Source organism: Gymnogyps californianus, chromosome 3 (genome assembly GCF_018139145.2).
Source record: "Gymnogyps californianus isolate 813 chromosome 3, ASM1813914v2, whole genome shotgun sequence".
In the NCBI taxonomy this organism is placed as follows: Eukaryota; Metazoa; Chordata; class Aves; order Accipitriformes; family Cathartidae; genus Gymnogyps; species Gymnogyps californianus.
This window is the reverse complement of record NC_059473.1, coordinates 46,390,404-46,403,448: the sequence shown is the minus strand read 5'-3', so window position 1 is coordinate 46,403,448 and position 13,045 is coordinate 46,390,404. Positions and strand designations below refer to the sequence as shown.

Genomic DNA, 13,045 nt, shown 5'->3' with positions numbered 1-13,045 from the left:
TGACATGGGAAAAATAGTATTACTAAATTATTGTGCGTACACAAAGGCAGCTCTGCCAGTGTTGGATTTTTCTCAAAATGTTGCAATATCAGTTTCATGAACACTTTGTGAGATAAATCATCAGCATTTACAACAAGGATCTGCGGAAAAAGTACGTTCTAGTTTGTCATTTGGAGAGATTAAATATTTCTGCTTTCTGGAAAGAGTTATTTTGTATTTTGTTTTCTATTAAAAGCATTTAGTTAAAAAAATAAAAATGGTTTGGTCCCTTTCTGGGAAACTTGCTCTGACTTGTATGGGAAGGAGAGGGCAGGAGCGTGCTTCCCCTGCACTGCTTGAGCCAGAGCCTGCTTGGCACTTGGAGGCTGAATCTGGTGGTCTTGCTCACTTCGTGCATGCTGTTTTGGTATCCCCCTACTTGCTTTCCACAGAGCTGACTTGGCAGGTCATGGAGTAGGGTATTGCCACAGCTTTGTAGGTCAGTTGAAATGCATGTGGAGGACCTAGGTACCCCCTGAGGTTGACACAGTGCACCAGAAGGCCTCATTCTGTAGCACTGCATGACCTTTACTTTGTGGTTTGATGTTCTAAAATGCCTCTTTTGAGCAAAGGCACAATTCTAATGTCTTGTAGACGGGCTGTCAGTATTAAATAATTCCCTTCAGCTTCCCTCAGACCTTCAGACCTTCTGGTCTTTCATGAGAGAATTCTCTTGGGAACATCCAAACAATCTAAGAGTTTAGATGACAGCGCACAATTGCCTTTTTTTTTTTTTTTTCCTACTTAGGTTGGTAAATGACCAAAACCTTTTATCAGAAAAGTGTGTGACCTTTCTGAGATTAGTAACAGTGTGTGCTGCGGCTCAGCTCTGCGAGTACCAGAAACCCCCTTGGAGTTGCATGGCACTGCTAATCTTCTGAAGGCTGGATATCAAAAGTGTGAAGCAGTTCAGCAATCCCAGACCAGGATCAGGCATTTTGAAAAAAAACAGTATGGGAGGTGGCTGTATTGCTGATGCTTTGTGCTAGGCAGGTCTCTAGAGAGACCTGCTCCTTTAGATCTATTGAGCTGATACTGCTCACCAGACTAAACGCATTGTATTCTTCAATCTGCAGTAGTCTCTATGGTTGTTTTGAGTGGTTTTGCTCTATTCTGTAGATTCTAGCCCAAAGATTTCATTGTGAAATGACTGCTCTTGTATCATAGCAAAGTATTGAAGTGCTTGGCTGAACGCCTGTGTGAATACCTAGGAAGGATATGGCTCACCAGTGTTCACTGGAACTCATTTTGCTGTTTGTTGCCATATGTCCTGAGCAGTGTTTAGATTTAGAGCAGCTGGACTTTTGGTCCTGAAGTACATCAAACAGCAACCAAAAGGGGGGAAAAAAAAATAAAGGTGAGATGGGCAGAGAACAAAGTTTCCCTTTAACATCTTTCTTCTACAGTGGAATTGGGTGCTTTATTAGTTGGGTTATTCTGAAGTATTTTGCATACAAAAGTGACAAGTAAGAGTAAAGAGACTTAGGAAGCAAATCTTACTCTACGTACATAGGCTAAAAGATGTAAAAGTGATTTCTGAGGTGTTGGAAAAACAATATCACAAATTATGTGCTTCAAACCTATAAACTTTTATGTCCTGGGTGGACAGTTTTTGGTGCTCGTGGAATGTAAATGTTTGAAGGCAGGAAGCCAGGAAATAATCTAGACTATAAGAAGTGTCTGCAATTGATTGACAGACTGAATTTCAAGGCAGAACGGGGAGGAAAGTATGAGTGGGAGGAAGGAGTACCTTTAAGTCTAGCAAAATTTGGACCGTAATCTCTATTAACTGTGTAGTTCAGAAATAAGCCTGCATTTGCACAGACCCTGTATTCTGTTTTAAATATATATCATAAAAAGCACCAAAGCATTTAAGTTGACATTGTTAAGCTCTCAAATATTAATAAGTGTCATAGCAGGGACTGTTGCTGCTTGTGAGTCTGTAACACAGTTCTCAGTCATGTAACAGGGTACTTCTTCCCCTGCAAAGCTCTGCTCGCTTCATGTACCTCCTGGACGATGCACAGTGCACTGGGCACTCTGTGGTTATCAGCCAGTGCCTAACAGGAAATGCTCAGAGAAAGAGGGCATATAGACGGTGATCCTTCCATGGTTTACACACTCCTGTCTTCTCACAGTTACTATTTGTTTGGTTTTGGGTTGTTTTGTCTGGTTTTTTTTTTAGTAGACCTCCAGAGCTGCAGGCTACATAGCTGCAATAGCCACTGATGGATTTAGTTTCCATTAATTTTGTCTCATGCCTTTTATTAATCAGCTCTGTACTTGTAGCTTCCACAGTTTGCTGCAGCAAGAAGTTCTACACCTTGATTTTTATGAGGAGGAAAAGTATTTCCTTGGGTTTGACATCTGTTATCTGATAATTTCGTTCTGTTCCCTAACCTCTGGAATTGATAAAGGCAATGAACAGCAAAACACCCTTTCAAAAGGTGTCAGGTAAATATAGACAAAGCTGAGGTACAAGTCCATGCTAAGTCACTGAATACTGACAAAAGGAAAGGGTATTTGCTCTAATAAATAAACTGCTACACCCATTCATGGGTCTATGTTAAAGTTGCCCTTCCTACTTTTAACAGTGGCGTCGCCTGAGCAGCATGCTGCCACGCTGTTCAGTCTAAACAACTTCCCGAACGGTGAAGTTCATCCTATTCCTCCCCATTCTGGTTCCTTTGTGAAAAAGCTGTCTCTTACAAGTGTCTTTTAAGTCTAAAAACATTTTACAGAAATGGTATTTCCATTAACAGATCCTTTGGGTTGCCAAGAAAAATAAAAAGGACTTCAGGCCATTTTGCTAACCTTGTTTCAACTGTTGCTGACTTTGTTAGCCTTCCAGGCTCAGTGGGTTCTTCAACAAAGTCCTGAAATGGCCTTCCTTCGGAGTGGTGTCTAGTTGCGGTGAGCCAGGCTCTAAAACTGTACCGTTACAAGACACCGATGTGACAGTTAAATTAACTGCCTGGATGTCCCTCGCCAAAGACTATCCCATCATGCTGCACGTTAGCTATGAGGTTTTTTTAAAAGTACTGGATAGGAGCCCAAACTGACTGAAATAACTCAACAATGCTCACTATGCTCAATGTATTTCAAGTACAAAATACTGGTAAAATTTGTCTCCAGACTCCTAATCTTTTTTAACAATTTTAAACATATATCTGGCTTTCTGTTTCCTGGACGCTGCTATACAACAGCCCTGAGCACCAGTTGTATAGAGAAAGTGGTATATTTTAAGTGCCCAGTTTAAGACAAGGCATTATCCACTATGTCTGTCATCCTGCAGAAATATTCTCTCGGGACAGTGAAATTCTTGAACAAGGCAGATGTGGAAGCTATTTCTATAACTTGATATCATAGGTGTTACTCTAAAACATGCATCCTTTTTTCAAACAGGAGAAGGGATCAGCTGCATTAAGCTGAGGGTTAGATGAGGAAGATGACTTCTTCAGAAGACTGCTTTATCGGTAGCCCTGCTTTCCTACCTAGTCCAGATCTTTGCAGTTCCATTTAGGATAAAATTGCCTGCTCTTTGCATAGGTTTGTGATCTTCAGTGAAGTCATGGTCCTTGGTTTATGACAAGCCTGATAACAAAAATATTTTAGCATATACAGCCAGGGGATAAGCTAAGAACAGGACTTTACGGTGTTTGGTGCTGTACAAGCATATCAGGACATGGGCAGTGCTCCTCTGACGCTTTGCCTGAGACAGGAGGAAGAAACTCCATCCAAATCCCTCTACCCCACTGTCAAAGGGAGGAGGTGTACTGGTATTGCTACCCCAGCTCTGGAGACGGGGATGGGAGGCGGCACAGAAGCTATGAGTGTCAGGGCACAAGACTAGGATCATGATGGTGTCTACTTCTATTTCTTTGCTATCGCTTCTTCCCCCCCACCTGGTAGTGATGCTTGTGTTCACACTGCTACACATCATGCAACACCACCAACTCCAGCAGCTTTGGTAGGGTAGCAGGCCTGGTCAGGCAGCTTGTTGAAAGAATCAAGCTGCCTTCCTTGCTCGTAAATTGCCTGTAAATTTTTCCTTACTCAAGCTTCCGTTTTGTTTTGGTTTGGTTTTTTTTCCTGTGGCTTAAAATTGTTTAACAGAGGTAGGCTGTAGCATACTGAACTACCTGCTTCCATCTGAGAGAAGTCTTTGATGTTGTGATATTCTTTGGGATATTCGGGGGATATCCTGAACCCCCCACCCCTAATTGGGAAGGTGCCAGATCAGACTCTACTTTCTTTTTTACACTTAGGCAAGCGGGCTACCTAGACAGCCGTGCTATAGCTCTGTTTGGTGTCACAGCAATGCTCCTGCTGAAGCATCCAAAGGCTGGGTTGCACATCAGTCTCAGAAAGTTCCTAAAAGCAACGGGCAGAGGAGAGGTAGGTGGGCACTAAGGGGAACAAGGCCGCTAGATAACAAACCACTCTTGCCAGGAGTTTCTTGGTCTCTGGAGAGCAGTGATAGTACCTGTCCGCTCTGATGTCTGCCTTAGGCCAGCCCTGGAACTGGCTTTGCAATAGCTAGTGATGCTTCGTAGTTGATGGAGAGGGAAAGGACAGTGCAAATAAGGGCAGAAACTGCTGTGTGCTTGCTGCAGTGATAAACTGGGGTCACGCTGTAAGACAACCCCAGACAAACTAGTGCCAACTGCATCTGGAGGTTGGCCATTTGTCTGGCATCCAGAAAAGCACAGCAAAACTTGTGTAATGACAACTTGCCCTTTAGAACCAGCACAAATCCTTCTGGAGCTGCATGTAGTTCAACACCGGAAAACAGCCAAGCCCAAACCATTAGCTCAGGCATCCCGAGGTACAGAGTTGTGAGTGCACATGCAACTTGGTAGTATTTTAGGTTAACACATCACAACTTCAACCCATTGCTGGAGTTGAAACAAGGCATGTTTGCACAGCTTTTGCTCATTTTTTGTATTGGTGAGCAGCTCAGCTGGACTGCTGTTGCTTTTGCCATTTTTGCTTAAGGCAATAGCAGAGCAATCTGCATGTGGTAAACAAACTGGAAAAGAATAGCCAGAATTTTAGGCGCTTTTTTTCCTCCTGGCAACTCCACTCCACTAGTGCAAATATTTCATGACCACTTAGGATGACTGTATAACCATCTGTGAGTTTGGGGGTCGTTGTTTTTACACTTTTTTTTTTTTCCCCCAGAAGCAAAGCCTAAAACAAACTGCAACGTAAAGCTCTGCTGCATCTAAACTTCCCGTCACCTTTGCCAGTCAGATCTCCTTGTCCTGGAGGAGGTAGGGGGTGCTTGGTTTTCTCTTTTTTTTTTTAATTACTTATCCATAATAATTACTTCTCCAAAGTCTCTGAAGAGAAAACATCCTGTGTTCTCCAACAGCCCTCATCCTACCACCAGTGCAGGAAACACACAAGAGCAGAGAACCTGCCTTCCTGAAGCACTGTTTGTGTCTGTATGGATTGTTTTATTGCGAGCACGTGGTGCTTCTGACCTGCAAAATTTTATCGAGAGATCAACTCACGCATCTCGGTGACATCTACGTGCAGGGATGCCAGAGCCCCACCCTGCACGCCTCGCTGCTCGAGCTGTGTGCGCTCCTCCGGCTCGGGTGCGCTCTGCACCTGGCAGTGGGAACTGCATGCTTCAATCAGGTTTAATTTTATGATGGAAATTTAATTTGCCTTCAAATGGCACTGTGAAAGAACATGTATTGTGGGATTTCAATGCTCTGTGTTGCTTTTGTACTGCTTGCTTCACTCGATGCAAAGGCTTTTGTCCTGCAGTGCCCCGTTGTTTCTCCCTGCAGATGCAGAACAGGCTACAAAACTATTTCAGCATCATGCGATAACTAAATATAAATTTAGCATTTGCAGTTTAATCTACAACCTGTAACCCCATCAGCTTTCATACACCAAATCAGATAACCTGGGGACAGCGTAGGCTGGGCAGGACAGCCCGCAGCACCTGAAGCTTTTCTGGGAGACATAAACTTACACCTCTGCAAACTTTCCTGAGTGTGCCCTTCTTGTGGTGCTTGCACCTGCCTCCCTTTCACCTGCATCCTCCCCTGCATTCACGGGCTTTCCCCTCCACACCTTCCAGCGCCCCGCAAGGGAAGGGGCCCTGGGCTGCGGCAGGTTTGGCAAGAGCCCCGGCCCTTGGTATTGCACCCAGGCTGGAGGTTTGCTCTCTGTACTGCATCCCAGACCCCACTTAATCCCCAGCCCCTGGAGATGTGGGGTGGCCAGCCTGGGGTTGGTGTGGGGGACGCGGTGTGTCCCCGCGTCCACAGGGTGCGGCGCTGGCCCCCCGGGGAGCACCACGGCACACACCCTGCAACGGCGTGCGGCTCCTCACAGGCCACAACAGGCTCAACTAACCATCCCTCCTATAAAAATAATCCGATTTTATTGGGCCTTTCCCCCTTTTACAGACTATCTGACATAGTTTTGCTCCAAAAAAGCCCCTTTGTCCAGGAAACGCGGGTTTGGTCGGGCCAAGGCGGTGTAAGGGTGCTGACCGGGCCCTCCCCTCGCCCGCGGGAGGTGGCAACGCGCTGCGCTGCCTTGTCAAACGGGGAGCGAATTAACCAGAAACACTGAAACTGCCCTAAAACTGGAGGGGGGGGGGGCGAGTTCAGGTCAAGATTCCTCCCCCCGCCGCCCCCCGCCCCCTCACGGGGCGGCGGGAGGCCGAGGTCTCTCTCTTCCCCTAAGGCCGCGCCGGACCGGCACAGGGCGGGGAGCCCGCTCGCCTCCGCTCGGCTCGGCTCGGCTCGGCCCGGCCCGGCCCGGAGCAGCTCCACCCCGTCCCGCCCCGCCTCGCTCCTCGCCCGAGGGATCGATTGGTTGCGCCTCTGTTTCGCGGGCAGCTCGGGGAAGTCGCCGGCGCCAGAAACGTCCCCCAGGTGTTCTGCGCGGGGAAGCGGCGTAAAAAGAAACCGCCTCTCGTGCTCCGCCTGCGGCGGGCGGCGTCCTGCCCCCTGGCGGGCCGCCGCGGCGCGGGACGCGGAGGGGAAGGCGCCGCGGCCCGTCCCTAACCGAAACGTTGGGCGAAGCGTTAAATTAGAAGCGAGGCGTCGCTCGCCGGGCGGCCAGCGAAGCCTCAGCCCTGGCGCCCGCGGAGCGGGCAGGGGTAAGCTCCCACACGGGCACCGCTCCCAGAGGCCTCGCGCGAAGCGGGGTCGGCGGCGGCCTGAACGCCCACCGGCCTGCGTTCGCCTTGACCGTCGTGGCCACCGTGGGTCACCCCGCGCCTTGGCGCCGGCCTTGGTGCTCCGCTTGTCCAGGGGCTGTGTTCGCTTTGGTTCTGTGGGAGCACCTCAAGCGCCGGGAAACGATCGCGGGATTTCGCGTAAAATAAAAAGGCAGTTCCTCCTCGCAGCCTCAAAGGACAGCATTGTAAAGGGCAGGGAGGCCGGGTGTGAGAAAGGAGGAAAAACAAACATCGCAGGTGAGGCTGCCATGCTGCTGCCCTCGCAGCGTGCGTCTCGAAACGTTTCAGCCATCACCCGAGGGCTGTGAGAAAGGTTTATGCTAATTTACTCAAACATCAAGGGAAACAGCTCCGGCGAGGTGGTGGTTTTCCCAGGATGAGGCTCCATCCCTCAGCATGCTTGCTGGGTGTGCTAACCCCTCAATTTCCCTAAATACCGGGAATTTGGCTATATCATTTCTTCTAGCAAAAGACCGTATGCATGTTTTCTCCTGATCTTTTAATACATTTTTACTCCTTTGCAGACTTTAAAGCGTGGTTGTTCAAACAGTGCTCTTGCAACCCAAATCTCACGAGCTGACGTTGACTAATTCACAAAGAAGCTTGACTCAAAATTTTAAAAGTGAGGTGTAGGCTTCCCTATACCGGGCTCCCCAGCGGGGAAAACAGGACACCGGGGTCAGTTCCCTGCTCTTGCTTCCAGTACTGCACAGCCTCAGGAAAGCTGCATCCCCGGTGACTCGGTTTCCTTTTCTTAAAGCGGGGTTAGGGGCAGCAGCTTCTTTGGAAAATGGCTTGTACCCTGAGCCGTAACACGTGAAGAAAATAGTAACAATGAAGGGCTGTTCATACGGATCCTGTAGGCTCTAGTCCGAGCATGGGCACGTAAGGCCTGTTCATATGGATCCTGTAGCCGCCAGCCTGAGCACGGGGTCAGGCACACGGTGCCTCTGAAAGGCCGCTCTCCTCTGGCTGGAGATCTTTTCTTGTCCAGACCAAGATCGAACCCACGGACAGAGGCAGGGCGCGCTGTGGACACAGGCCAACAAGGCCTGATGGCCAGCCTGAGATGGCCTCCCCTGGCGTGACCCACACAGGAGGAACAGGGGAAGGGGGCAGAGTCCCTGCTTCCTTCTCCCGGGGTCGGGTGCCTCAGCCCCCGGCCCCCTCCCAGGTGGGACTCTGCTGTCACCGGGCAGGGCAGGGCAAGGCAGACTCGGGCGCCATTTCGGCAGGCCCCGGCCCCGGCCCCTCTCCGGGCCGGGCGGCGGCAGAGGGCGCTGGCTGGGGGCCGAGGCGCGGCCCGCTGGCCGGGAGGAGGCCTACAACCGCAGCTTTATCAGCGCGCCGCAGGCCGGCTCGGGCCCGGGCCGCCGCGGGCCCCCGGCTGCCGGCCCATGGGCGGCGGCGGCGGCTCGGAGGCGCCTCCTCCTGCCGCAGACCCGCGCGGCGGCGACCGGCTGCAGTAGCAGCAGCAGCGCCGCCGCCTCGGCTCCGCCGCGCCGGCCGCATGGCGGGCTACGCGCCGCGCCTGCCCTGGCTGCTGCCGCTGCTGCGGCGGGCGGCGCCGCCCCCCTGGGCTCGGGCCGCCGGCGGGGCCGCCGGCCTCCGCGCCCCGCTGCGCCCGGCCAGCAGGTGCGGGACGTCCCCCTCGCCGCCGCCGCTGCTGGTGCTGCCGCCGCCGGGCGCGCCGTCATGCCGCCGCCGCCGCCTCCTCCTCCCGCCCGCGGCGGCGGGCAGCGCCCCGCGGTCGCTGAGCGCCGCTGCGGGCGCGGAGCCGCCGGCGCCGCCGCGGGGGGCTGCGGGCGCCCCGCCGCGCTTCGAGGCTCGGAGGCTGCTGGCCCTGGCGCACCCCGAGCGCTGGAGACTGACAGGTACCGGCCGCGGCCCGGGGCTGCCCCGCCGCCGCCGCGCCGGGGGCCGCCCTGGGGCTTTGTCCGAGCGGGGAGGGGGCGGCGGAGCGCCGCGGCCGCGCGGGGAGCCCGGAGGGTCTCCCGCGGCCGAGGTGCGCGGCCTGGGTGGGGGTCCTGCCCAGCCGCCCGCCCACGGCGCGGGGGGCGCTGCCCAGGGGGCACAGCCCGGAGCGGCCGGGGTGAAGGAGAAGGTCGTATTTCCCTCCCGAACCGGCGCATCTGGTCGCGTCAGAGCACAACGTGAAATCTTTGAGCGAGCATTTGATACGTGTAAAAAGCTAACAACATGCATTCATTCCCCCCTCCTCTCCTCTTGCCATCTCTTAATTTGTTGTTGTTTTGAAGGGAAGGCAAAAGTTTTGGAAGTTACAGAACTCTTCCGTTTTGCTAGTAGTGTTGGTTAATGCCTCTGTGCGTGTTCCATGCTGGCTTCACAAGCAGCCTGCAATAAACTCGGGTCTGAGACTATATGGAATGAAATAAAAATGGGAATCCTAAGCTTTTTTTAAAAAATAAATTGGAGTTCCGTCTCCCAAGAGTTTCTTGCCTAAAACTTTTGTAAGATGTTTTGAAAACGATTTATTTATTTTTAGTGTCTATATGGTGAAGTCAAACACCGTGGTTGTATAAATTGTGCCCTTAACAGTAATATTATCTACAAAGAGTAGAAACAAACTTTTCTTGACATTGCTTCTCATGGGGATAACAGGATAATAGTTGTTGGTAAGAAAACAATATCAAATTATTATGTGGTTTGGTTATTTTAAAACCACCTTTATTGGTGGACAGCATATGTGCTATCATGGCAGTGTGAGGCTTGTAGGCCTTTGCAAAAACTTGGGTAGTTCCCATGGAATGGGTAAATGGTGCTCGAGATAAAAGAGGTGAGGTAGTTAGACTTGCATAAAGAGGTGGTTTTGAGAAATACGAAATACTTTGTACATGATTTTATTCACAGTGGATAGTTACAGAGCTTCATTACATGTTGGCATTACATAACCAAAATAATTTGGATCCAAATGAATTTTTATAAGAAATTAAAATTATTTCTATGCTGTGAACACCATTTTATGCAGCTAATACCATTATCTTGGGTGTGCAGAATAAAAGCAAGGGAAAATTGGTGGGACAGGGCTGGGTGGAGGGGGGAAAAGGTATAATATTCAATAAGGCTTCAGTCTTGCTCAGGATTTTTTTTTACTTCATTCTTCTTTACTCAAAAGTAAAAAGCTCTTTTCCAGTAACTAATGTTCAGTCTATTCAGAGTTTGGTGAAGAAGTGAGTATCTGATCAGATAGATTACCTGCTGATTTTACAACCAAGTTCTTTGTTTTTCCCATTGAAACGGAAACAAATCAGTTCCTGTAAGGATGGCTTTTAGGAGCCAAAGGCTCCTAACTAACTGAGAACTTAATTTAACTCCCTTTACTGGGCACTTGCTGTCAACTTGTTTATCACAGGCAGGGTACGGTATATTTGTTTGTAATTATGTTTTAAAATAGCGCTAAGTATCCTTAATCTGCGCAGTCTGCTGATGGTTTTATCTAAGTAAATCGACTACCACAGTTACTACAAATCAGCTACATGCAGTTCTGTCTTTTGAGATAAAATGGCCTGAATGAAAGTTTAAAAAAAAAAACAACCCAAAAAAACCCCACCACCACAACTTGATGATATCAAATGATGAGGATGGGGAAAAAAAAAAGCAAATGTAATAACTGCTTTTCAACATTCTATTGGTCTTGGTTCTGTGAATTTATGTAAAATTTTTCTTCTTTGTTGACACCGTACTTAAGGGAAAACTTTCGTTGTGAAGTTGTAATTAAGTGGGAGGATGGAAAAGCTAACAAGGAAGATACTTTGGGTCATTATAGAGTGCAGCAATAACAAATATGGGTAAAATGCCTTGTAGGTGGTTGTAGGGAAATCACACCTGCCCATTGTATCTAAAATACATTAAAATATGTTGCATTTTGTTCCTGTTGCGTCTTTGTACTAACAAACTGGTCCTTAAAAACTCAGTATCTCTGTTTTTCCTTCATTCAAAGAAAGAGGAAGGTTAATAGTTTCACTGTATGAAACAATGAACCAAGGGTAAAACATTTAATTTCCTCTTCAAGTCCACGTAACCGGTAAGCAAATGCTGTGGGATCTCTTCAGAGGCTTACAGGTGCTGTTTTGTTCTGCAAGAAAGTTGAGCTCTTCCAGAGCTTTTGCATTTTATATAACCAGTAGTTGGTAACATAGGTGTATAGCATTACCACTGTGGAGTGTAGTGATATATACCTTTTCTGTGGTTCCACATGGCATGGGTCGTGGTATTCTGCTCGTTGCACTTGTGCATTGAAATTCACGGTCACAGAAGGTGAAGTAGTTGCAGTGATGACAGTGGAGGCCTGGGGAGCAGAGGATGATTTGTGAGGAAGTTGAGCAAGACTAGGTTCACCCATCTTGGTGCAGTGGGAAAATGGTGTCAGCTGAGGAGGTGCAGGTACAGAGGTGAAGGTGACCTGCTCCAGTTGTGACTGGCACCAAAAGAGACGGTCTCATCTTGTTTTACGCAGGGCCTCTTCACCGTCTGCTGGCTCAGGAAGAAGCAGTGTGCTCTGGCCAGGAGTTCGAGTGCGCTGGCACGCAGCATCTCTTGCAATGCTCTCCTTGCAGAAGGAGGTTCTGACCCTCTGGAGGCTCTTAGGAATGAAAATAAATGTACCAAATATCATACTGTCCAAAAAAACCCCAAAAGAATCAGTGGAATAGGTTCCATGTTTCATGTCCAGTTACTTCTAGAGCTGGGTAGAGCTGCAAATACATTTTAAACAAGACGTGTGTTAAATTTTGTTGTTCTTATTTAAAGTGGTAAAAAGATGGCTAAATACTATGATGGGAATTCACTCTGTTAGTGGCCACAGTTTTGTGTAGTTTGTGATTAGGAGTTTGTAAATTCTGTAATACCTCCCAGGTTTAACAAAGGAGAGAAGTCATTTTATGAATTCTTTGGCTGATCCTGTGCAGTCAGGTTGGGTAAACCTGTGTCTTCAGTTAAATTCAATTCCCAGGGAAGAGGACAGGGCCATTGTTGAAATTATTAAATCCTGCTGTGTGTGCGAGGCCACAAAAATGCCTTTTCAGAATGATCCCTTGTATTTCCTCCTGCCTCCTTGTTTCTCCCTGTGAGAAACTGTCTGTTGCACTTTATCCAAACCACACTCGAAGGAAACAATAGTTCTATTGAATTGTAAAGTAAGCACAAGGAACTCTGAAATTTTTAATCCAATAGCAAAGTGTGCCCTTTCCCTGTATAACACTTCCTGCGCACTGAGTAAGAAGGGTTGTTTTGTACACAGGTCTTCTCTAGAGATGTGCAAGAAATGTTATTTCAGAAGTTTTATTTTAGAATTTTGGGCATAATTTGTAATAGCTGTTTTCCTATAGGTTAAAATTTGCCATGCAATCAGAAGAGCACTGCCTTATTCATAATCTGATTTTTCTGTACTTTTAAGTTACACCAAGTGATGCACTTTCACATCCTCAAACAAGAAATATTGGATTGCTGTAGATTTCTTTTTTTGTAGTTTCTAATAAGGAATAAATGCCTATAAAAACAATTCTTTAAGAAGGGCAATTAAAAAAAATTAAAATGTTGTACCTAAGACTACCTGAATTTTTTAGGTGTATTCTTTGTAATGTAGTTCAGAAACTACATTACATTAATTTGTTTGATTGGAGATGATTGGGGTAGTGAGCGACTTGAATTTTTTTGTTCAAGATGCAGATAGAAATGTAGAACACATCAGCCGTGAGTATTGCTACTAGAAAGTCATGCTTTCGGTTATTTATACTTGTACAAGCTGACATTTCTTATGTCAAGTACTTGAGT

The 13,045-nt window shown here is 48.1% G+C and overlaps 1 protein-coding gene across 1 annotated transcript in view; it reads left to right on the top strand.

Moving 5' to 3' along the window:
* Positions 1-8,762: 8,762 nt before the first annotated feature.
* ABCB10 (ATP binding cassette subfamily B member 10) overlaps positions 8,763-13,045 on the top strand; it is a 29,634-nt gene continuing 25,351 nt past the window's right edge. The window contains exon 1 of the mRNA XM_050894221.1: positions 8,763-9,126. Within this exon, the coding sequence (XP_050750178.1) occupies positions 8,763-9,126 (364 nt within the window). The remainder of the gene's footprint in view (positions 9,127-13,045) is intronic.